The sequence below is a fragment of the Vombatus ursinus genome, unplaced genomic scaffold (genome assembly GCF_900497805.2).
Source record: "Vombatus ursinus unplaced genomic scaffold, bare-nosed wombat genome assembly UNPS02007612.1, whole genome shotgun sequence".
In the NCBI taxonomy this organism is placed as follows: domain Eukaryota; kingdom Metazoa; phylum Chordata; class Mammalia; order Diprotodontia; family Vombatidae; genus Vombatus; species Vombatus ursinus.
Genome location: NW_020947390.1, coordinates 4,738,113 through 4,764,895, shown reverse-complemented (window position 1 = coordinate 4,764,895; position 26,783 = coordinate 4,738,113). Strand labels below are relative to the sequence as shown.

Below are 26,783 nucleotides of genomic sequence, written 5' to 3'. Positions count from 1 at the left end.
TTTTTCAAAGGAAGACATTCAAAGTTTCACATGGCAAGGATTGTTTTGGGCCAACTGTATTTTCTTTCAGACTTTAATCTGTTTGCTGTTGTTGTGCATGAATTTGGCCACTCCTTGGGATTACATCATTCTAGTGATCCTGAAGCTCTGATGTATCCTATTTACAAATACAATGCCACGAGAGAGAAGATTGTAGATGATTTCAGAGGCATCTAGGCCCTCTGTGAAACACTGAAGTTTTCTCTCTTTCTCTTCCTTCTGCAAATGTTCACATGGAGCCAGAAGATAATTTGTCAGTCCCCCAAGATTTGTAATCCTGTGAAAGTATCTCTTCCCTGATCGTCACTAGCCTAGACCTCTAACCCATAGGTTAGAGAGCTGGGCACATTGACAGCCTCTCAGTCTCTTTTGTTCCCTCCACATTCCAGATGTGTGCTAGAACCAGCCAGCCTATCGTTAAATTTTCAGTGTGAAGATTTACACCTCTGGAATCAACAAATAGTACAAATCAGGGTTTGGCTGGTTTGTTTCTTCTCTAGCCTTAAAGTGACGGAGGAAAATTTAATAATGCAGATTAAACCTAAAAGTGTTTTGGGTGCACATTTCTTTTTCAGAGAGCTGGTTTTCCTGCTAATCTTACTTCATAGGTTCTATGTTACAGTATCAGTCATCTTCATGGCTCTGCTTTGAAATGCATCAATCTATTTGGAGTCAGAAAACCTACCTGGGTTAGAAAGCTGCATGACTGCTACCTGTCTGACCTGGGGCAAGTCACTTAATCTCACTTAGCATCAGTTTCCTCATCTGTAAAATAAGATTGGATTTATCGAAAGTCCCTTTGACTCTAAATCTGTACTCTTATGATTGTTTAATCTTTGAAGCGCTTGAGTAGAGGAGCTTGACTTTGGAGTTCAGTTCTCTAATGAAGTCTGACTAATGCTGATGTAACAGGGATAATGGGGGGGAATCTCCTGATTTGTTGCCCTAGGGCACTTCCCCATGAGCTAGGCATGTGCTCTGCTCCCTTTCTACGGGACTTGTACTCTGACTCTTTGCTATAGAATTTCTTTAAGTGAAATTCTATTCCATTTAAAGTAATATAGTTACATTGGGTTCCCTTTAATTCCATATGTAAGGACAGTAAAACAATATTCTTGATATTACTTTTTACTGAAGCTGTTATTAATTGGAATGAGGTAAGATTAATTAGTTATTCCAAAAAGACCTATAGAACACATCATCAAAATTTGGAGAAGCCCAGAAAAAGATAGTGATCCCAGCCCATACTTTAGTGTCTTGTAATAGTGAGTTCCATAGTCTTTGCCTAAGAATTAAACATTTTCTTTTTTTGGTTTAAACCTGTGATTTCATTGGTACAGGGAAGACTTAGTCTGTGGAAACTCCCTCTACCAATGTAGATTACAACTCATTTGTAACTCATTTGTCTTAGAGAGTTACCTGGGACACTGAGAAATGAAATAATTGGCCTATAGTCACACAGGTGGTAGGTTATCAGATATAAAACTTGACAAACACAGGTCTTTCTACATCCCAGGGTGAAGACTACTGCTACTACTAATAATCACATAATTGACATTTATAAAGTGCTTTAAAATTTGCAAGGAATTTTACATGTATCATAGACCACACTGCCTCTCTGACTAAGAATAAGTTAATAATAAATTGTATAATGACTGCTTTTACTTCCAGAATAACAAAGTTGCTTTCATATTGTTAGCTCATTTTCTCTGAACAACTCATTTGGGAGGTGACTTGTCTAAGGAGATGTTACGATAAGTCAGTGGCTGAGCTGGGACTAGAAAGAACATGCATTTTGTTATTCTCAAGTGAATCCTCCTCTCCTCAGATGATAGTCCTCATCAACTTCTCTTTATTTTTTTAAGCGAAACATTTTACATTTTATTTTTTCCAATTACATGCAATAACAATTTTAAGTTTAAAAAAATTGAGTTCCAAATTCTCTCACTCTCTTTTACTCTTTGTAATGGTCAAAGGCCAGATGTTCACAGAATCATGGGACCATAGATCCTTTGCCTTCTTCTATTCCCAAAAAAGATGACTCCTATACAGCTCCTTAGCCTTGACCTTTCAGGAATTTTCAGGTGATAGGAATCCCCTGCTGTTTATGATCTAAATGTTGATCTCTTGTGAATTTTTCTAGCATATTTTCACTGGTTCTTTGATTAAAATGTAGTTTTCATTTGTGCGCTCCTCAATTATCTTCATTATATTATGGTGATGAGACTTATGACAACATGGTAGAATGATGGTAATTTAGCATTACCTACCTATCTCATCTCGCTTTCTAAAATCAGGTTCTTCTGGAGGCATCATCCACAGGTGGCTGAAGAAAAACCACTGCTCATCCCTTCATTTTGGCCAGATCTTCCCACCCAGACAGCATATGAAGACTCTGGAACGGATCTTAGAGTTCTATTCAGAGGTGAATGGTTTGTTCCACTTCCTTCATATGTTACTTTGTAAATATATACATTGCATTTGCATACACACATGCATACACACGTGCAGTACACATGATCACACAGACACGAGTGCATAACATGTATGTGCACATGTATATGCACTGCAATGCACATGCATATCTACACACATACATATTTATTGTACTGTACATGTCTGAATACATGTGGATATATGTGTATGTGCATAAATATATATATATATATATGCATATACTCTTTGTATTAGTTATCTCATATGTCTAGAATTGACCTGGGAGCTGAATAATGTGACTGAGGGGTAGTCATAGTGTCTGAAATGTTACTAATAGAGAGAGAGTCATTCCTTCAGATGTTGAAGGGTTTTTATTTGGGGTTTTGGAGGGATTTTTTTGCCTTCAGAAGTATGCTATTAAGATGCAAATGTCTAAGAGTGATAGTGTTCCTTGAGAATTTAATAACTAATACTCTTGGGGGGGGGGATTAGCGGATTAGAACAAGGCCTCATGGGATTGGTCACAGAGTAGTGCCTGGGGAGGCAAGACCTTGAAGGGGAGGAAAGGAGTCTTTGAGAGGAAAGGTAGAGGGGGATGTGGGAGGCACCGAAGATGAAATTGACCCCTTCACCATTTTAGTTAGGACTGGCTCTGCATAGAGTACCCTTCCACCAGCACCTGGAACATCCATGTTTTCAACTATTTAGTGAACACATACTTTTGATAGTTTGCTTGGTCTCTGACCTCCCTGATGTAGCTACTCCCTCCTGTGGTGCATATCACAAATGATCCCCACTTTCTAGTCATATGTCCTCCCTAAAGGACACCCCAAATTCTCAAAGCTTTCATTTACATCTCTTGATGTGGCTGGGTATCAGTGGATCATGGGAGTTGTCCATCATGCCCTCACCCTCCCTGACTACTTTCTGCCCCCCACTCTTTTTTTTAAGGCATGCATCTCCTTAGGTGCATTCTTTTTGTAGTTTGCTGTTGAATTTACCATTGAAATGCTTTGAAGGTTTGATTGCTATTTTAAAAATATGTAAATATATGGATTGAAATGATTTCATTTAAATTGAGATATGCTTATGCCACTTCACTCAGGCATGCCTCAAGTGTATTCTCTCAACATTACTATGAAGTAAAAATGTTTTTTTTTGAATCAATGCTTTGTACAGGACAAAAATTGTGAGCCCCTCAAGGCCATGGGTATTCCAAGGATCTTAATGAACTTGGATTTCCCCAAAACATTAAAAAGATAGATGCTGCCATTCATGATCCTATAACTGGATTAACCACATTTTTCACTGGAGATAAGATCTAGAGGTATGGAATCAGTAGGAGGAATCTAGAGGTGGATCTAGAACACATACTGTTTCATTTGAGGCAATTATTTTTTGTTAGTTATACCATAAATGACCTTTTATATTTTCCTAAAATTAACTAGATCCCATATATGTTAACAAGCAATTATTAAGCACCTACTATGTGCCAGGTACTAGAGATATAAAAAAATGACAAAAACAGTCCTAGTCTCAAAAAGCTCACAATCTAATGGGGTGGGTAACATGCAAACAACTATGTATAAACAAGATATATATAGGTTAAACTGGAGATAATCAGTTATATTAAAAGTAAAGTTTTTATCTTTATAGTACCTAAAATATCTAATTAACACTATTCAGAAGTTTTAAATATTTTCTTATTTTATTTTTTAACAGATTCAATGAAGAAAGGTTGACTATGGAAGGTTACCCCAAATCTCTTTAGAATTGCTTTCCAGGAATTGGGCAAAATGTAGACTCAGCCTGCCAGCAAAATGGTAAGTTTCTCTCCCTGTAATGTTTCATATTTTCAAATCTTTAAGATTGAATTCAAATTGGTAATGTGGAATATTGTCCCTCAAAATATAACAACTTCCAGTTATGTGAATTAAGAGTCACAGGGTAAAGTTAGATGGTTTTAAAATTAGACATCTGCCTCAGTGTTAAAATATGGAGGACTTTTAAAAATAGTAAAACTATGTGTTAAAAACAATTAAGAAAGGATTACACGAAAGTCATTTTTTGTTCTCCCATTCCTCTGGCTTTTCTTGTCCAGTTATTTCCTGCCAAATAGCCCAGATAATTCCCATTTAAAAGCAGAGTAGGCAGCCATGGGCTAGACTGATGGTATGTTCTATTTTTGGCTGTTTTCCTTGCTACTGTGTTTGAGTAAGAGGGCAGAGCTTTGGGCAACAAACAACTACTTATAGCCAAGCACAATCATAATGAAAAAGGATTGTGAGCAAAGGGAAATAACCTTTACTCTTCAGAGATTATAGTTCAGTGAAGGTAAAAAAGATTTCCTTTTGTTGTACATATTTCATCTACTTCTTCAGTAGCTCCATCCACTATGAATATAGTTTCTCTGAACAACAGGTTGTCCAGACTTTAAAAGCAAATGTCAGCCTGAGCTACTGGCCTTCTGCTATGGAGATGCAGCATCTGAGACAAAGACTACTATGTAATTTACAAAAACCTGTGGATTATTTCATGATTGGTTAAGATTTACAGTTTACACAAGAACAGCCTGTCATTGTAACCTGTGTTTAAGCATTTCTATTTGAGCTCATTTCTCTCTTATTTTAAAAGACTGGCAGCAAAATCATCAGAACCAGAATGTAATGTTGATTGAAACTTTTACAAAAACTCTGCTCTAGCCTAGGAAATTAATGAAAGCCGGCCTACATACCCTTCAAAGAGAGTGAAGAAAGTACTAGTTTTTTGTTGTCTGTCTCAAAGAAAAATTGTCAAGCTTGATCTCCAGTATTTTAAATTATTCAATATACTTAAGGCATATCTCAAATGAGAGTGAATATCATGTGCTTTGCAGACCTTAAAGCTCTATATTTAAATGTCAGTTGTTGTTAATCATTATTACACTTGAAGAATGATAGGCAGTGAAAATAGGTGCAGTGAAAAGTATGCTAACTTTGGAGCAAGGCTGTGCTGGTAAATGTTTAACAATTGACTTTCTGAAAAAAAAAAGATGTGCATAACACATTTTAAGTTTAATCTGCAATATCAACATTTCCTCCATTACTTTATTAAATCTAGACAATCAACAAAATAATAAATTAAGCCCTGATTTGTAATATTTCCCAATTTCTGAGGCATAAATGCTCACACTGAAAATTTAACAATCCGCTCTTCTAAGCTAGCTTGAGGTGGCTCTACCATGTCTCTGCTTTGGAGTCAGACTACATGGATTTGAATAGACAATGTATGTGATCTTAGACTAGTCATTTAACTTTTCTGAGCTTTATTTTTCTCATATGTAAATTGAAGAGGGGTTTGACTAGAAGTCATCTTAAGGTCTCTTCTATTTCTATGATCCTATGAAAGTTTAACCACGTCAAAGTCAAATAAAATAAACAGTACTATGTCAGACCCCCTAGGCTGTTAGCTTCTTGAAGGAGAGCTAGTATCAGGTGTCAAAGTGTTTTGCACATAAAATCATGAAATCATAGACAACTGACGCTGAAAAGGGTCTCAAAGATCATCTATTCCACCCCCCCTGCCAATTGCACAATTGCAGATTGGAGAAACTGAGGCTCAGCTATTTGGCAGCAGAACCCCCATTTTCTAGTTCTTTATGTAGTGTTTTTTTTCCCCTACAACACCACACAAGACAGTCTCATGCATGTATACACTTAAGGTATGTCTGTTGCATTGACCTGAATAGATCTGGGACTTTCCTCTGCTCCAATGGAAGTGCAAGTCACAGACTTGTTTATGTCTTCTTTAGATGATAGAACCTGATGACATGCTTTCAGAAAATTCCCACATTGCTGTTATCTGAGAAAATTATGATTAATACAGCCTACGCATCCACACTCCTGCCATGGCCTCAGTCAACTTAATCAACAAGGCTCCTGCTTTCTAGTGTTTCCAACAGGCTGCTGGAGCCATTCGTGAACAGCAGTTGCAGCTTCTCAGAGCTTAATAACTCCTGATCCAGAGCAAGGAGACACTTCAAACCACAGCCCAGCTACTGGATAGTAAACAGAAGGCCTTTCATTGAAAACAATTAGCAGGCCAAGGGAGAGATAAGAACTTGTGTTGACAAGCAGATTGCCAGCACATTATGATGTGGTGACATAGCCACTCATTGCCTGAAACCACTGCAGGTGAACAATGGTCTAAAGCCAAAGAACTGGAGCCTAGGGCAAGGATCCATTTCTATTTTAATTTTCTAGGGAATTTCTAGAGTTTCCATTTGTCATTAGTGACAAAATAATTGCACAGTCTAAATAACATTCCTTCCTCCCTCCCTCCCTTCTTTCCTCCTTTCCCTTTCTTCCCCTTTCTCTTCCTCCTTCCTTTCCTTTCTTCCTCCCTCCCGTCCTCCCTTCTTCTTCCCTCCCACCTTCTTTCCTTCCTTCTTTCCTTCCTAATCCTAAGGAGAATCTAGTCAAAATAAAACTATTCCTGTTTGTCTTTTGATTTATAGACCTTTTTTTTGACTCATAGACATTATTTTAAAATGTAAAATACAGTGAATATTGGTTCCTTATTATTGTTTGGGTTTCCAAAAAAAAAAGTTTATTTTCATTTTTGATGTTTTGTAAGCTCGTAGTGGACGGGGACTGTCTTTTTCCTTTTAGCCTTGTGTATAGTTGATACTAAATGAATAAATACTTGTTCATTTGAGATTTAAAAAATGTGTTTAAGTATTTAATTCATATGTTAAAATGACATCATTTTAAGAAATATATGAAAATCCAAGTATTAATGTTGCTTTTTGTATTCTTTCCTCATTTTTATGCAACAGATATTATATCTGTCATGATTTATAAAATCAAGAACTTTGAACTGGAAGGAACCTTAAAGATCATCTATTTCAACCCTTTAATTTATAAATAAGGAAACTGACAACCAGAGAGGGAAAACCAATTTGACCAAGGTAGTAGGAAATCTCTTCTTAAAGATCTGCTAAATGGCTGTTTAATGGATATTTAAAGATACTTTTGGGATCCCATATACTATTCCCTGCAAGTCAAAGGAGCTGATGAAGCAAGTATTTTGACCGTTTTTCATCTAGTTTTGAACTGAGTATTTCACTATCAAATGGTTCAGTATCAGAAACATATATGAACTTAACATCGGAAATGACAATAAGAAGATGCATTACCATCTGCTTTGCTGTTGCACTCTAAGGACCATGGGACCTTTCCATCTCACTGCTAAAATACATACGTATGTATGTATATATGTACATATGTAATATAATGCATATTTTATATATATGTATATACATATGTCATATATATCTCTTTCATTAGAATATGAATTCCCTGAGGAGGCATTATTTTTCCTTTCGTACTTGTATCTCCAATGCTTAGCACAGTGCTTTGCACATAGTAAGCTCTTAATAAGTGCTTTTTCACTCATTCATTCAAGTAGGGTGCTAAATAAGTGAAATATTTGATTCTCATGCATTGCTGAAGCCAAATCTAATTTGGTTGGAGAAAAGTAGTTTCTTATAACCTAAGACCATGCTAGATGTATCTCTTGAATAAAAGCATGATGAATATCTGCTTTTCCCAAATTCATAAGAGTATAAAGTTATCAATACAAAACAATTAAAAATAAATGCTTGCTTTAAAAAGTTCATTGTGTGGAATTCTGTGTTTTGCCAGACTATTTTTCCCTGCCTCCAGCTTATTACTTGTTCCTTTCCAAAACACGCACACAGAAGCATACACACTTTCTCTTAGTCCCATCGTGCTCTGCTGTGGTGCTTCTTTATTCTCTGACTATTGAAATTAAACCCCTTGCATTTTCATTAACAAGGAAAATGGGACTAATTAATTTATAAATCCTATCTTATATTGCTTAATCAGTTCATTGCATCTGGTAATAAGTAGGGAGAACTCTTCAAATTCTGTAACTTTCCCAAGTACTTTCCTACAATCTGTAAGGCATCATAGTATGTGCTGAACCTCATCAGGAAGAGAGGTCAAGAAGAGGGTTCAAATCCTATGTCAAACACTAACTAGCTATGTCACCTAGGGCAAGTCTCTGAGCCTCAGACTCCTCATCTGTAAAATGGGATGGTGATGATGATGATGATGATGATGATGATGATGATGATGATATGAACCTACCTCTATGGCTTATAGATCTAGAATTGAAAGAGAATTCAGAGGTCTTCTATTCTAACCACCTCTTTTTACAGAACCTGAAGCTTAGGTAGACTAAGTAATTTACCCAAGTTCACACAGGTAATAAACATCAGAGGATGGATTGGAACCCAGATCCTCTGACTTTAGAGTCAGTATTATTCTCCCCACTCTACCATGAGTATTGTTGGAAGGATCAAATGAGATAATGAATCTAAGGTACTTCATAAATCTTGAAGTACTATGTGAGTATTAATTATCATTAATAGTAAGGGAGCTTAATAAGGAAATATCAAGCTTGTGACCTCTTAACTTGAGTCTAGAAGTCAAAACTACATTTGTCGCTCAGAATAATCAGTTTTAGAAACTTAGGAAAATATATGTCCTTAATCACAGGTATAGTTTTCCCACGAGTTTTATTCTTTCTTTAGAGATAGGGGTTCTAATAATTCTATTTTTGAAAAGGCAGCTAAGGGTCTCATGAAACTTCTTGATCTTTGGTCAGGACAATCCTGATCTAAGATCCATCTGAGGTAGTTAGGTGGCATAGTGGGTATTGTATTGGGCTTGTCAAGTATTATAGTAATACTAACTAGCATTTATATAGTGCTTTAAAGTTTGCAAAGTGCTTTATTTCATCTGATCTTCACAATAATTTTAAGTTAGGTGCTTATTATCACCCTTTTTACAGATGAGAAAACTGAGGCAAATAAGTTAAGTGACTTGCCCAGGATCATGCAGTCAATAAATGTGTGAGGCAGGATTGGAACTCAGATCTTGGCCCCAAGTCCAACACTCTATCCACAATTACAACTTGAATTGTTCCTCAAACCCTTACTAGTTGTGTTATTCTGAGCAATTCACTTTACTTTTTTGTGCCTCAGACTCCTCATCCATAAAATTGAGTTGGTTGAATTCAATGGCCTCCAGAGTTCCTTCTTGCACTAAATAAAAAAAAAATCTGGGGTGCTCAGGGAGGATCAGCATCTCTGGTGTAATGGGTTGCTGAGCCCTTTTCAGGGTTACTCATCTACCTTTGGTGTTCACCTGCCACTCAACTCTCATCTGTGGCTCCAAGAAGCTGTAGCATGCACAGTAGCTACACCCTGGTAAAACCATCTTGACATATAGGCTAAACCAGGTTGAGGGTAACCAACAGGCCTCAAACCCATCAGTGAGTTAGGGGGATGTCTACCCCAAACATGTGAAAACTTCCCCCAACAGAAAGGGCAGATGAGAACAATTTGTTCCAATGGCCTTGAAGGTGGCTGAAGCAGGTACTATGGAGCACTTAGAGCTAGGTCAGAAATCAAAGATGCCAAAGTCACCCACTGCATTCCAGGCCATTGCTGGTTGTCTTGTCACTAGACTTCAATGACTCTGGAAAAGAGAGTGAGGCTGATAACTTTGTGCAACTCTGCATCACTTAAATCCAATTCATGTGCAAATCAAGACATCACCCTGTGATGTCATTGGTCCTCTTCAAAAACGAAGGATGGATGAACAAGGAAAGCTCTAAATCTATGATCCTATAATTCAGTGTTGGTCATCTTAATTCCCAGGAAGCAGCTGGATGAGGTCTTTAAATCTCATTTCCTTTGGCTTAATTACAGAATTGTAAGGGGCCTCAGAAATAATCTAGTCTTCCCATGATGATTTTGAAGATGAATCCTGTCAACAGCACATTGATCCTCTAGCTAATGAAGGAGAACCACTACCTCCTTATGCATCCAACTCTCTTTTTGGATAACACTAATTGTTAGGAAGTTTTTCCTTTACATTAGAGAAAAATCTATCACTCTAAGCTTTCATCAGTTGCTCTAAGTTCTCCCCTCTGGGGCCAAGCAGAATAAATTACATCCTGCTTTTACATAACTTCAGATTATGTAAAGTTCAGATACTAAAGACAGTGATAATGTCCCTCTGCAGTATCTCTTCTCCAAGCTAAATATCCCTAATTCTTTCTCCCAGTTTTCATGTGGCATGACCTTGATGTGTTTCTTTATTCAATCTGCTCTTCTCAGGATGCAATCCAGCTTTTATCAATTCTCATCTTACATTGTGGTGCCTGGAACTGAACATAGTGGTGTTGCCAACCAAGGCAAGGTGCACCTCCTTTTTACTGGACACCGTGTTTTTCTTAATGCAAGTTTAGATTGTGTAAACTTTCTTGGTTGTCATACTATCCCATTGACTCATATTGATCTTACAATCCATTAAATCCTCCAGATCTCTTCCAGAGAAATTTCGATCTAGTCCTGTCTACTTTATCTTGTGATTGTTAAAAGTTGATTTGTTGAACCTGAGTAAATTGAATTTTACTCATTTCAGCCCAAACTGCTAGACTGTCAAGATCATAGGATTATAGGATCATATATTTAGAATTGGAAGGGATCCTAGAGAGGGAGTCCAACTTCTTCATTTCATACATTAGGAAACTGAGGCCCAGAGAGATTATGTGATTTGCCATGGATTACACAGCTAGTGCAAGTCTAAGGTAGGATTTGAACTCAGGTCTTCTTGACTCCAAGCCCTGAACCCTATCTACTATGCCATGTTGCCTCTCCAGTCAGGATCTTTTTGGATTCTGACTCTATCATCCAACATGTCAGATATCTCTCTCAATACCTGTGTCATAATGAGCCTGTTGTCCATTCTTTTAACTAAACCATTGATAAAAGTGTTGAACAGTGCAGGGCCATACACAAATTCTAAGGACATTCCACTAGATATCTCCTTCCAAGTTGACATTCAATGATTAATGATTTTTCTTGGAGTCCAGTCATTCAGCTATTTCCAAATACACATAAATAGTATCATCTAGGCCACATGCATCTAGGCCATCTTGTTGACAAGAACAGCATGAGCTGTTGTCAAATGTTCTGCTAAATGCTGGATCAATTATATAGCATTCCCATAGATCTAGTAACCCTATCAAAAAAGGAAATAAGATTCATCTGCATGACTTGTTTTTGATGAAGTTTTGCTGGTTTTTTGTGACCAATGCCTCCTTTTCTAGATGTTCTCAGACTCTACTCTTCTTTTTGTACAAACTGAGAAGGTTGCCCTTCTCCCATCATATAACATCTCTCTTATCCTCTACAATCTTTTAAATATTGCCAACAGTCACTCATCAATGATATCTGCTACTTATTTCAGCAGCTTGGTATATAGTTCATCTGGGCCAAAGTGATCAAGAGTAGTTAGGCATTCCTTTATCATCTCTCTCCTTATCTTAGGTGTCAAATCCCTAGTGTCTATTTTTATTTTGTTCTTTCTAGTCCAATTATCATTTTTCCTTAATGGAGAAATCAGAAGCAAAATAAGAGCTGAGCAGTTTTGGTTTCTATCTGTGGCTGGGTATCATCATTCCATCCACCCTGAGCATTAGTCTTATCCCTTCTTTAATTTTCAACATTTTGTTAATATAGTAAAAAGTTGCCTTTGTTATCCTTAGCTTTTCTCAGTTCACTATGAGGTATAGAGATCCTGACACTATTTTTATGGGACTGTGCCACACTTTTACCTTTTGTTACCTGTCCTTTCCTGCATCTACTATACATGCCTTTTACAAATCTAAGTTGATAAAATTGAGTTCCCTATGCATCCGCATTGGTATTTTTAGCTAACTCCCTCTTTTTCTCTATAGAGTTTTTTGGTTTTTATCTTTGAGAGCTTCCTACTTGCCTTAAGCTGACTTTCCTTATAGAATTTTAGCCCATGGTAACATATTTATGAGTCATTTGGAATCTGCTTTCCCCAAATCCAGAGTTCACACTAGATTCTATTGGCTTTCCTCTTCCTCATGATCACAGTTTCTATTTCTAATTTTATAGTAATGAAATACCTTGACTTTTTGTTCAGGTCCAATCCCACTTCACTCACATAGTCAGCTTAAAGTCAAAAGCCCTATAATTCTTCCATCCACACTAGATTCCTCTGAATGGAGGTCATTATGTGCAAAGCTATTTTTCAATACTCCAAATTGCCAACGGATTTGAGATCTCATTGATGTGGATACCTCTAACAATACAGTACAATCCAGGGGTAGCTAGGTGGTACAGTGGATAGAGGATTGGCTCTGGAGTCAGTTCAAATTCGGCCTCAGACACTTGTCACTTACTAGCTGTATGACCCTGGGCAAGTCATTTAACCCATTGCCTAGCAAAAAAACAAAAACAAAAACAAACAAATACAATACAATCCATCCATGTCTGCTCATCCTGTACTACACCTTTCCAGCATGTCCTTCATCATAAAGTCCAACTTCAATGTTTCATCAGGGAGATAGAGATGACCCATGGCTCTTCGGGGAGCTTAGGCTCTGATAGATGCTACCAAAGGGGAAAGACTTGATTTGTTGTTTGAAAATTAACCTATGAATCAATCAACAATGACTTATTCAGCACTCAATATGTACCAGGCACAGTTCTAAGCATTGAAGATATGAAGATAAAATCAAAATAGTTTCTCCCTTCAAGGAGTTGACATTCTGATGATGACATGCACATATATAGCATATACATAATAAATATTAGATTAACACAAGGTGGTTTGGGGAAGGAGCTCAGGAAAGGCTTCATGTAGAAGATGGCTAGTGAAAGTTTCTTGAAGGTTTTCTTGAAGGATTTAAGGTATTCTAAGAGGTGGAGGTGATGAGGGAGTACATCAAAGATAGGAGGGACAGTCAGTGAAAACATACAAAGAGAGAAGGAAAAGGCATGTATTTAGGACTGTAGATCAGTGTGGCTGGATTGCAAAGTAAAAGGAGAGTAATGGATAAGACTGGAAAGGTAAAAAGTGGCTAGGATGTGAAGAGATTTAAAGGTCAAGCAGAAGAATTTATATTTCAACCTAGAGGAAATGGGGAACACTGGAGTTTATGGATCAGGGAAATGACGTGATCCAATGTACGCTTTAGGAAAATCACTTTGGTGGCTGTGGACAATGGCTTCAAGTGGGCAGAAGCTTGAGGCAGAGAGACCAAGTAGAAGCCTATTGCTGTAATCTAATGAAAAGGGATGAGGACCTGATCTGGGGTGGTGACTGTGGGAATGGAGAAGAGGGCATGTATGTGAGAGGTGTTGTAGAGATAGAAATGACAAGAGTTGGAGATTGATTGGATACATGGGATAAGTGAGAGTCAGGAGTCAAGGATAATGTCAAAATTGGGGAACTGAGTGACTGGAAGGATTTGTAAAAGCTCATTATGAGATCGTTGTTAGTGTGATAATTTTTTTTTTCTTTTAGAAATTCAAGGCTACCATCTATGAGATCTTGGAGGGCTTGTAAACTCCCTATATGGAGGAAACATCCAAGTAGTCCAAATCTCAAATTCTTGAAACATTGAATAAATTAACATGGTAAATGGCCAAAAATAAAATCAATGTGAAGAGAAAAATTGACTCCCCCATTTCCCACAGTGACCATAAATCTGCTTAGTGTGTCAATTTTGCAAACTAGGTTTTGAGACCCTGCGGAAACCAGAGAGACCCACATTTTATATTTCCCTCAAATTTTACCACAAACCACAACTTCTTGGGCAAAACAAAGTAGTCGAGTAAGCATGTTTACCTTACACTGACTAGGAAGTTGAAACTTGTCTATAACAGATGACTCATCAATTTAGGTCTATAAAAGTAAAGGCACCATTCCTTTGGCAAAACAGCAGCTTCCAAGTGTAAAAAGCCAAGATGCAGCCAAGTGTCATAGCTGCTGCCTTCCTTCTATTGAGCTGGACATATTGTTCAGCTTTCCCTCTACCCCATGATGATGATGATGATGATGATGATGATGATGATGATGACCTGACACAGGGGGACTTCCAGTTGGCAGAGGTAGGATATTGCAGTGTTTTTGAATGTCTTATTAGCCTGATATTTGGGATTATAACAGTCACTGTTCCTTTTCTAGAACTATTTGAAGACATACTACAATCTTTATTCTAACCCTGCTGGCATCCTGAAGAAGAAGGTATCGAGCACTGCAGCAGAAAAACTTAGAGAAATGCAGTCATTCTTTGGCTTGGAAGTGACTGGCAAACTGGATGATGACACTTTAGATGTGATGAAAAAACCAAGATGTGGGGTCCCTGATGTGGGGGAATATAACTTTTTCCCCAGAAATATAAAGTGGCCTAGGTTTGATTTAACTTACAGGTAAAATGCTAGATGGTTTTTCCTTGTCACTTATTTGCTATTTTTATGTTTAACTGTCTAATTTCAGTCATAGGAAACTTGAGTTATAAGAAAAGTAAGTGACATCTATAGCCCTGACAAAATATTATAATTTTCTAGTTAGTATGTGGAATTCAAGTCCAAAAATGTCCTCTGCACTGATATTTCTTCCTAGCTCTGTGAAAAGACTGTAACATGAAATTGCCTTACATTTTGAAGGAAAACCATAATGTATGTGAAAATCCTTTTTTTTCCTCTAAAAATAACAAAATATTCTTTTGAGAATTACTGTAATGCATTATAATTATAGACATGGAAGACTTATTAGGAAGATATGCTTTACAAATGTAGGACAGATGTCACACCAATTCACTATGATAGTGCAAAAGGCAGAAAAATGAACTGTTTCCTTTTTTAGGAAACTTGTAGTTGTTTTAAGTCTCTTCTGTATCAACAGAAACCCCCAAACTTCTGGATGCAAAATGAAAAGTTCCATAAAACATCTGGAGGCTTTGTCTACATGATGGCAAACATCTGCCTACTTAACAGTGTGCAGATGTTGGAATTTTTCACTTTCCACCAACTGATTTGAAATCATGTTGACCAGGAGCCTTCACTCATTCATGAATGAGATCTTGGAAATCATGAGCTACTTTAAATAGAGAGCTCTGTGCAGTGAAATATCTGGTAGCCTTCCAAGGAAGTTCATTCTAAAATAACAAACCCCAAAAGAAATTTAACTTTAGTTTCCTCTGATGAACAGGATCCTGAATTATACCCCAGACATGACCCAAGCAGAAGTGGACAAAGCAATAAGAAAAGCCCTGAAGGTCTGGTCTGATGTGACACCACTCAACTTTACCAGGCTCCACAATGGTACTGCTGATATCATGATCTCCTTTGGAATAAAAGGTAAGAGAGCAGAGCCACTCTCTAGAAATGCTTTTTGGGCTTTGGACCATTTTAAAAATGGGATTGCTAAGTGCTATTTTGATTTGCAGAACATGGAGACTTCTACCCCTTTGATGGACCTTCTGGACTTCTGGCTCACGCCTTTCCTCCTGGGCCCAACTATGGAGGCGATGCTCATTTTGATGATGATGAGATCTGGACAAATAGTGCCAAAGGTAATTTCATTCAAATATTTCAAACTGAACATTTACTTTAAAATATCTATGTAGTCTAGTAATTCTAGGTTAGGCTACAGACTTGGTCATTTTAGTAAGAAATTATAGGCATTTCAAGTGAATCATCATACTTTATATTGCCTGTGTGTGTATACATACATACACTTATAGGAGGTTCTAGTGGATCATCTTACATGTAAGTTTATGTGTAAAGTATGATGATTCACTTGAAACTTCTATTAGTGAATATATACAAATATGTATATGTGTGCACATAAACATATGTGTATGTGTTATAGAGATGTAGAAGTATCACTTTCCCTCTATCTCTCTGTCTCTGTCTGTCTCTCATCTAACTGCATACCTCAGTCCTACAAGAATCTGTGCTTGCATTGTAGATGTGACCATTCCACCCAACTCTGCAGAACAAGCTGACCATTTTCCCACCCTGATAACTTAGTAGATGACCTTCATGAGTAGTAATGGGAGAAAAAAAAAATCACTACCTGGAGGTCAGCCCTCTGGTGATATGCCTTTCCTCTTCCAACTTGGTGAGAGTGATCTTTTGGTAACAGACGTATTGTCTTTAATGGTACCTGCATGTGAAACCTTTACCAGGTTTGTAGCCTTCACCAGGGCTTATGTTCTATTGCTGTAGCTTTCAAGAATTCCAGCATTTGCTGAAGATTGTACTTCTAGAAATCTAGAATTCCTTAGGCCTAAACAACTCAGCAGTATTATTAATGTCTTTTTTAAGAAATATTGGGAAAAAAAAGGAATTAATTGATCTCCTACTGTTATAAAGGAAGTCATTGCTCAAAACATGTATAGGACCTGCCCCCTACTGTCCTGTTTCTCAGAACAATTACTTCTCTGGTAGATATCTTTCCACTTATTGTACGTCCTTATGTGTGTTTTGGTATTGGGAATGAAAATTTGCCATCCAAAGCTGGGGATCTTTTTGATGCTGGTTACCTTGTATATAAAACTGTACTGGGTTATGCAACTAGTATATATTTTCCATGTGTAGTGAGTGTCCTGTCATATTTTAACAGCCCAATTTTCTGACCTCATTTAAAGGAGAGGTGGAAAATAAAGTTTTTCACACTGAATTCATATGAACTGGTTTAGTTTAGGTAATTGATATTCAAATTTGGTAGCCAGAAATTATCAACAGCATGCACAGATAAGTTAGAATTATTTAAATCAATTGATTTTATGCTACTGAATGGTAACTATAAGAAAATAAATAAAGTGAGAGCTATATATAGGCAAGTAAGAGGCACAGTGAACCCCTAGGTGGCTCAATGGATAGAGTGCTGGGCCTGGAATCAGAAAGACTCCTCTTCCGGGGTTCAAATCTGGTCTTAGACACTAACTAGCTGTGTAACCCTGAGCAAGTCATTTAACGCTGTATGCCTCAGTTTCCTCATCTGTAAAATGAGTTGAAGAAGGAAATAGCAAACCCAAACCCAAATGGGGTCATGAAGAATTGAACATGATTGAAAAATGACTGAGCAACAATAACAAATATAAGAGAGAGCATGGAAATATAAAGGTTCCAAGGAAGTAGTACCTAAATTCAATTCAATTTAAATAAACTCAAGTTTTAATTATGTAAACATATATTGGTCAACTACTATAGTCAAGCCATTGTGCTTTGTGAATAATTCCAAGATTGATAATAATAACAATAGTAATAGTAACAATAATAATTCATATTTATACAAAGCCTTCAGGTTTACAAAACCTTTCTTCAGGGATATAACTCTGTGAGATAGAAAGTACAAAACCACTCACCCCAGGGATAAGACAAGGTCATTTTTTTTGAGGGTAAATCAAAGTATTAGCTTGATATAGCATTAGACTTTGGAGTCACAATATCTAAGTTTGAATCCCAGTTTTGAATTTGCTAGTTATATGATTATAAACAAGTTACTTATTTGATCTTCAGTTCCTTATCTATTAAGTGACTATAATAATAATAAAAATAACAACGACAACATTTATATAGAACTTTAAAGCAAAATGCTTTATAAATATTATTTCATTCTTTTCTCACCACAATCTTGTGAGGTAGGTTCTATTATTATCTCCATTTTATGGCTTAGGAAATTGAGGCAGATAGTGGTTAAGTGACTTTCTCGGGATTGTACAGTTGGTAATGTCTCAGACAGTATTTGCTCTCAGGTTTTCCTGATTCCATGTCTAATGCTCTGTCTACCATATCACCTTGCTGTGTAATATTATTTGTACCACCTGCCTCACAAGGTTGTTGAATAATGCTTTGTAATTTTTTTAAAGTGAGTTTTTATTAAATGGGTTTGACTTTTTTTTTCTTATAGGATATAATTTGTTTCTTGTTGCTGCCCATGAATTTGGTCACTCCTTGGGCCTGGACCATTCCAAGGATCCTGGTGCACTTATGTTTCCCATCTATACTTACACTGGCAAAAGTGGCTTCGTACTTCCTGATGATGATGTACAAGGCATCCAGACTCTTTATGGTATGTTATAGATAGCCATGATTAACCAGAATGAGTGCATGTCTTAGTTTTCTAAAGCTCTGAATAACTTTCTATTAGCTTATCCATTAAATCTGGACAGAATATGGCCACATTTTTCTAAAATGATCCAGAAAGCCTGAATAGAAAATCACACTTTCCATATTTTTTAAAAAATTTTGGTATGTTGGTGTTTCAAAATATCCATGGAAGATGGATAGAACACCAACTTTGGAATTAGGAAGATGTAGGTTCAAGCCCTGAATCTAACATTGACTAGTTGTGTAATCATGGGCAAATCATGTAACTTCTCAGAGCCCCATACAACACTTCAGGTTCATAAATTACAAATGAGTTGTCAATCTACCTCCTGTTGGGGACAGCTAGGCGATGCAGTGGATAGAACACTGGCCCTGGAGTCAGGAGGACCTGAGTTCAAATCTGACCTCAGATACTTGACATTTATTAGCTATGTGGCCCTGGGCAAGTCACTTAACTCTGATTGCCTTGCCCCCCCCCCCAAATCTGCAATCTATGGAAGGAGTTCCCTCACCAGGAGTTCACTACACCAAAGAAATCTCAAATATATACCAAACAAACAAAAATTCTCAAACACAACCTACCTTTCCTACCTTTTATATAACATATATACATATGTGCTTTGCAATGTATGTTCTTTTGTACATGTTAATCTTATCTGATAGTCACAGTAACTATGTGAGCTGGGTCAGAGGAATATTTTCCAGAGGAGGCAAATGAAGGTTGAGTGTTTTGCCCATTAGCCTACAGGTGGAAGTGGGATGTAAACACAAGTTTTTCGGTTTTCTGTGCAGTGCTTTTTCTACCATCTCATGTTGGGAGAGGGATGAGGGGAAGGACTCATCAACAGCAGTCCTGTGGCCTACTGCAATGGGATGGTAACTTTTACATGAAATGCAGTCATTTCACATTAGAGAACAGCAGCCATCCTTATGATTCAATTCATGGTTTCAGGCCCTGGAGATGAAGACCCTGACCATAAACATCCCAAAACCCCAGACAAATGTGATCCTGCCTTATCACTAGATGCTGTCACCAGTCTTCGAGGAGAAACAATAATTTTTAAAGATAGGTAAGTACAACATTAAGACAAAGAATGAACACTTGAAAAATGCATCTGAAACAATGTCTGCAGGTGCAAACATATCTCTGTCAAGTAAACACATGCTATCAAGTTGGTGAAAAAAATTCAATTTCCTTTTTTTGACTTGTTTATTTCATTTAACTCTAATGATCTGGAAACTGTCTTGGATCCTTGAAAGCTTTGCCAGTGAAGCATAAACTCTGGCAAATCTTTCTACCTGGGATAACCTTTGAGGTAGGGACTGGTGACCGATTTTCATCCAAACTTCTGAAAATTTGGAAAGGCTTATTTAAAAAGTTTGGCCACAAATGCATGAATTTTCTTAACATGGTCACCTATAAAATTATCTGTTAAGGAGAGTGCCATTATATTAATGAACTCAAGTCAAGTTAACATGCATTCATTAAGTGCCTACTATGTGTCAGACACTGTGCTAAGCACTGGGAATAAAGAAACACACACACACACACACACACACACACACACACACACACACTCCAGAATGAAGTCAAGGATAAATTGGATGACTAAATTTTTCACTTTGTGACTGATTGCTTTGGCATTAGACATAGTAACTTTACATCATTATAATCTTTCTTAACAGTATTTCTAGATAAAAGGAGACAACAGTTCAATTTTAAAATCTTTTGTGTGTGAATGAATGACAGGAGGCAAATATACTGCATAGATGGTACATTAAAAAACTAGGTGTTATGTCCAGAGTTCAAAAGTATTCCTAATATAGAAAGTTTTTAAATTCAGGAAAGAAAAAATTATTCTTGGGAGGGAAAAAACTTACTAAAAACATTTTAAAATGTGGTAGTAAAAGGGCAACATCATTTTTTACTACTGGAAAGACTTTTGATGAAATCCTTTTTAACTTTTGTGGTTGGTATCAGAAGCAGCTGATGCTGTAGTAAATAGAAAGTTAGGCCTGGAGTCAGGCAGATTCAAACCTGGCATCACACACTTACTAGCTGTTTAACCATGGGCAAGTCACTTATCCTCTGACTCAATTTCCTCATTTGTAAAATGGGAATAATATAAGTGCTTACCTCCCAATTGTTGTGAGAATTAAATGAGATAATATACGTAAAAAGCACTTAGTATGTACAGTGCCTGGCACATAGTAGGTGCTATTCCATACCATAGGTACAATACAGTGAATGCTGGATTAGGAGTCTGAGAATTAGGAGTCTGAGAGCCCGGGTTCAAATCTTAACTCTGACACATTACCTGTATCACTTTGTTCCAATTACTTATCCTCTATGGGCCCTGTTTCCTCAACCATAAAATGAGGAGCCTAGACTGGATGGACTCTGAGCTCCTTTCCAACTCTATTGTTGTGATCTTAAGATCCAATCAAATTCTGGAACAAACAATAATCCTGTAACCATGGTACTTCCCACATCGCATTAAAAATAAAAGTTTTTTCTTAAATAATGGAAAGACTGTGTCCATCATGCCTATAACCTAACAATATTGAAGCTGAAAGTGCACAATGACTTGGTGTAGATCCTCTGTAATGGCCAATGGAGACAGTCAGCCAGTCAGCTAGCGTTTATTAAGTGCTTACTGTTTGTACAGGCACAGGAAAGAGGCATCATTTCATGCATCAGCAACTCTTTATTCTTGCCTTCCTTAGATTCTTCTGGCGTCTGCATCCTCAGATGATTGAGCCAGATCTGTTTTTAACCAAATCATTTTGGCCAGAACTTCCAAACAGTATTGATGCTGCGTATGAGAACCCTGCTCATGACCTAATATTCATCTTTAGAGGTAAGTCTTCTGCGAGGGAGCTTTCCTCTGCTTTTTCTTCCTTCTGGATATACATAACCAAATTCAAAACCACTGCAATTCTACTCCAGAATCTGTAGAACTTTGGGATGTAAATACTTTGGATTTCAGAAAGAGTAAAGACAATCTGATGCCTGAGAGCACCCAACACAGTCCTGCTAGCTCTCTCCAAATTTGATTTGTGAAAGATTCAAATTGCTGTCAGCCATTTCCAGAATTTGCTGAAAAGCAATTAATTTTAGGCCATGGTGTCAAATTTTTCAGTTTAATTTGATCAATAGGCCTTATGCTACTGAACGTTAATTATTAAGGCAAAGGCTTTGTAAACCTTGAAAAATAGAATTTTGAAATCACAGATTAGATGTCAGATCTAAACTAACAGACCATTAGTTTAGAACCTTCATTGTACAGCTGACGATACTAAAGCTCAGGGAAATTAAGTGACTTGGCTAATGTCACAAAGCTAATAACCTGCTTTCCATGGTACCATGATCTACTAGCTAGTAGCAATCTGTAATTTAGTATTAGTGCTATCTTGCTTGCAGATTAATGCAGAATTTTTGTATGTAAATTTTCCCCTAAATTTAATACATATGTATTTTATATGTATGTATACACACATATTATGTATTTGCATAGATATGAAGTAATAATTGGCAAAGCATGGAAACATTTGTGTGGTTGAACTCATAGTTTGGGAAATTGAGAGGGTTGGATTTAAACTTGGCTTGAATAATGTTAGTAATTTCATACTTTCAAAGATGAGGTGACAAAATCCATGTGTTGAGGTCATCTATGACTCCTCTTTCATTAAGATAAATGTCTGTACATTTTAAAAGATTCCCTTGGGATCCTGAAATGCTGTTCTGCCACTTACCCTAGGCAGAAAGTTTTGGGCCCTGAATGGCTATGACATACAGAAGGAGTACCCCAAGAAAATCTCTCAGCTGGGTTTCCCAAAAGAGGTGAAGAGGATAGATGCTGCAGTTCACATTGAAGCTACAAGCAAGACCCTGTTCTTCACTGGAGATCATTTCTGGAGGTAGGGCAACCATCCTTACAGAATCTTCTTTTCCACTGTGCCCTCTTAGCCAACATGAAAGTTCTTACATATAGGTTAGTTTAGTCTCTCACTAAGACAATGCAAAGTAAAAGGTGCCACATTTTTTAAAATGATTCTTAAATAGTCAAATCAATCAGGTGGGGCTGCTAAATTTTAATTGTTCCAGTAGAATGTAAACTCCTTGAGGTAAGGAATTTTTCATTTTGTCTTCGCATCCCCGGTATTTACCCCAATGTCTTATACACAGAAGAAACTTAATAAATGTTGAATTGGTTTAAAATACTATAAGTCTTCTAAAAAGGGCTCTAGCCCTTACTCTTACCCATGCCTAAGCACCCTTGGTCCTTAACTATTGTCTACTAATTAGTTGCCTCAGCTACAATGCTATTATGACTCCCACTTAGGCACTTTCATTCAACGTCAAACCCTCCTTTTTTTGTCTCCTTTTCAGTCATTCCTTTCTAATTCACACTTCTCTCCCACTCCTTCCTAGACAGGACTAGTCATCATAGTACCTCTCTTTGGAACTCCCAAACTCGTCTGCTCTCTACCCATCTCTATCCCTTTCGGGCAACACCATTCAATAGTGCTAGAAAGTAACAGTTTTCTGAAAGGTCTTCAACTCAGAAGTGGGAGCTCCCATTGGGGAGTTGGGCAAAGAAAAAAAAGTCCAAATGCTTTAGCCCTCAAGGACATTTGAAAGTCTGTCATAGCTAGTCCCAGTTTTCCTTTCCTAGTTTTATCTCCTACTAATCTTCTATTTGTTTCCCCGCACTATAAATTGGCTTACTTAACACTTGTTGTTGTGTTTTTCTGCCTTTGTACTTGTGTTACCTCAAGTGGAGAAGTCCTTGTCATTCTAATTTTTCCCTGTAAAAATCACCCCCTATTCTTTAGCACTACTTGAGATGCCATCTCCTCCACCCAGCCTTCCTTCATCACCACAGCCTGGAGAGCTCTCTCCCTATTCTGAACTCCCAGGACACTTTTGGTCTTCTCTTAGGATACTTGTCACACTGTCCGGTATTGCCCTTAACAATAATTAACATTTAAATAACTCTTTAAGGCTTCCCCAAAGCTTTAATTGCAATTTGACTCTCACAACAACTTTGTGAGATAAGTTCTGTTATCATTCCCATTTTACTGATAAGGAAAAGTAGACTTGGAGACCCAAGCTCTCACCAAGTTAGTAAGTGTTAGCGGAAAGATTTGAACTTCAAGTTTAATACATTTTCCATTATTCTAAGGTATCATTCATGAGTAGGCCTTATCTTCCCTGTTACAATATAAGGTCCCAGAGGACAGAAGCCAGTTCTCTGTATTGTAGCTTTTGCCAAGACTTGCACAGTTCTTTACACATAGTAGGTTTTTAAAAACCTTTTTGAACGAATGAATGAATGAATATGCATAGCTTGGTTGGTCATTTTCATTGCATCCTTACAATTTAGATATCTACCTAATGGAATCAAGAAAGGTCTCAGAATCAATTTGCAAAAAGTAGTTCTCAGACTGCCATCGTAAGATCATAGGTTTAGGGCTCATAGGTTCATAGATTTAGAACTAGAAGGGCTTATGGAGATCATTTAGTCCAACCTCCTCATTTTACAAATAAGTGAACTGAAACCAAGAGAGTTGAAATGCCGTACCTGTGGTTTCATGATTTGTTAATTATCAAATCCGCATTGAGCAAACACTTAAGTACCTTTTGTTGTTGCTTGTTCATTTTTCAGTCAGGCTTTTTGTGACCCCATTAAGACTTTCTTGGCAAAGATATTGGCATGGTCCGCCATTTTCTTCTCCAATTCATGAGGAAACTGAGGCAAACAGAGTTAAGTGACTTGTTGAGGGTCACACAGCTTTTAAGTGTCTGAGCTTGGATTTGAACTCATGAAGATGAATCTTCCTGATTCCAGGCCTGGCATTCTAGCCACTGTGCCATCTAGCCGCCCCTATTAAGTACTTGGCATTACATTATTACTTCTGGTGATTTGGATTCAAATAGGAAATTCAATGTCAAGACCTTCTGTTAGTTTCCTTTCCTAATGCTATCCAGCTGATAAGAGATTTCCTTTTTCTGATTGCTGTAGCTATGATGAAACTAACCACACAATGAATGAAGGCTATCCCAGATTACTCGAGGAAGAATTCCCTGGAATTGGTAACAGAGTAGATGCTGTCTATGAAAAAAATGGTAGGTATTTCTACCCTATTTGCTTTTCAGAAACTAGTCCTATTTGTCTATATATGTGTCCTATGAAATGGGCCTAAGACATGTTTAATGATGTTATAGGAAGGAATTTTGGGTTAGCTGTTCAGGTAGCACAGTTTACTTAAATTATAAAAGGTAGAAAACACAAAGAGTAAAAAAAAATTACTTTGTGTGAAATGAAAATGGTAATATTTATTGGTTTCAAATGCTATGAATAAGGAAATTTACAACAATATGACATGCTAATTATTATGGTAATATATATACATTTTATATAATATATATACATCATATATTTATATATAAAATATATAAATCTCTGCAGTTTATAGGTACCTCATTTATAGACTTCCTTTGAGCCACTAGCAGCATTGGGTTCAGAAAGGAAAAGGCTTTACAACAGCCACATATTTAATCATTTGAAATTCCCATTCAGTAATTTTTCTTTCTCTCCAATTTTTCTATTAATCTTTCCTCTTCCTCCTCTTTCTTCTCTTCCTTCTCCTTCACTTTTCTCCCTCCTCTTCTTGTTCCTCCTCCTTCTGTTCTCCCTCTTCTTCCTCCTCATCCTTTCCTATGTATCCTCCTCCTCCTTTTTGTCTTCCTTCCCCCACTCCCTTAACATTTTGGAAAGAAAGCTTCAGATCTTAAGATACAATTGGCATCACCAGAATCCAAGTTTGAGGAGCAAAGTCTAGGAAGGTAGACGCTTTTTCTTCCATAATTAGGATATGTATAGGACACATGCTTATTTTAGGAGTCTAGATTTGTTCTTGGATGTTAATAAATACTAGGTCCCTGGGACAAGACCTAGTACATAGCAGTATTTTAATACATGCTTGTTGGTTGGATTTATTTTTTAAAGAACAAATGAATAAGCACCAACCTATTTGGTGGGACCTAAAAAATAGAAAGGGGATTTAAAATGTTATTTGGGGTGACTCATTTGTCACATTGTCTAAATAAAATTCTTCCTCCCTAGGTTATATATACTTCTTTAATGGAGTCTTACAGTTTGAGTACAGTATCTGGAGTCAACGCATCGTGAGAGTCATGCCAACCAATTTCCTCTTGTGGTGCTGAATGTGGCTGTGTTGTTTTATATCATAGTTCAATTTTTCACCCATGAAGAAATGTGACTACAGATTTTGGGGCCTACCTGGGAAAAAGCCTCATTCTGTCAGCAAATTACCTATGAACTTTATTATTGAAAATGCACTGTATACATGGGGAAGCGGTAAAATTTTATGTCAGACTGGAACTGCATTGTAGTTATTTAAACCAATGTAATTCTGTATCTCTGTGGTCTACCAGATGTGTTAAGTATGACAAACAGAAGCCCTGTGGAGAAAGGTTGACCATGGGAGGTTGGGGGGGAGGAATGGCTGGAATGAATATACCCTGGTCAACTTCCCAAAGGCTGGAAGAAACAATTTGATATTTTACCAAGAACATTCTCATTTCTAAGCCTGTCTCCCAATAGTTACTAGTGGGAAACTTAAGCACTCTCCAAAGAAAGGAATCTTGGGGGTTTGGGGGGGGGAGTGTAGTAGGACAGCATAATTGAAAGTCAAGAATCCTGGCTTCTGATTCATTTCAGTCATGAAAATGGCCCAGAAGATGAATTTCAGTAAGGCAAATAGTATCATTTGAAATAAAAGGGCCAATGAGCTATACATTTTTTTTTGTAAGAAATTTTAGGTCTTTTAATTTTATTTTATTTTATTTTATTTCAAATGTTTTATTGATGCTTTTTTATATCACAGTTATTTCCAAATAATTCTCCTTGCTAAGAGAACCCTCCTTTATGACAAAAAAAAACAATTAAGCAAAACCAAACAACACAGTGATTGCGTCTGGCATTGTATGCAGCATTCCATACCGAGAGTCCTCTACTTCTCTACTGAGAGGAGGGGAGTATGTTTTATCATTGGTCTTCTAGATGCAAGATGGATCATTGTATCTGAGTTCCCTTAGATCTCTTTAGATCTACAAAATGGAGTGGAGACTTACAGTCACTATCTGAATAATTTAAGACAAAAAAAGAAAAAAAGAAAGAAATGATTGCCTTTCATCATTTGGGTATTTTAGGCAAAAGCAGTTGTGGTTTTGTATATTTTAAATAGGTAATTGCCTCAATTG

The 26,783-nt window shown here is 37.1% G+C and overlaps 1 protein-coding gene across 1 annotated transcript; it reads left to right on the top strand.

Moving 5' to 3' along the window:
- Positions 1 to 14,335: 14,335 nt before the first annotated feature.
- MMP13 (matrix metallopeptidase 13) lies at positions 14,336 to 26,300 on the top strand. The gene is made up of 10 exons (XM_027849573.1): positions 14,336 to 14,479; positions 14,556 to 14,800; positions 15,582 to 15,730; positions 15,820 to 15,945; positions 18,291 to 18,452; positions 19,443 to 19,560; positions 21,218 to 21,351; positions 22,252 to 22,411; positions 24,520 to 24,623; positions 25,624 to 26,300. The coding sequence occupies exons 1-10, from the start codon at positions 14,336 to 14,338 to the stop codon at positions 25,722 to 25,724; spliced, it is 1,443 nt and encodes a 480-aa protein (XP_027705374.1). The 3' UTR covers positions 25,725 to 26,300.
- The last annotated feature ends 483 nt before the right edge of the window (positions 26,301 to 26,783 follow it).

Excerpts from the sequence above, each read along its gene's own strand:
- MMP13 (XM_027849573.1), top strand. The coding sequence starts at position 14,336 with ATGCAGCCAAGTGTCATAGCTGCTGCCTTCCTTCTATTGAGCTGGACA. Across the intron at positions 15,946-18,290 it reads CTGGACAAATAGTGCCAAAG|GATATAATTTGTTTCTTGTT; the intron begins GTAATTTCATTC and ends TTTTTCTTATAG. Across the intron at positions 18,453-19,442 it reads AGGCATCCAGACTCTTTATG|GCCCTGGAGATGAAGACCCT; the intron begins GTATGTTATAGA and ends TCATGGTTTCAG.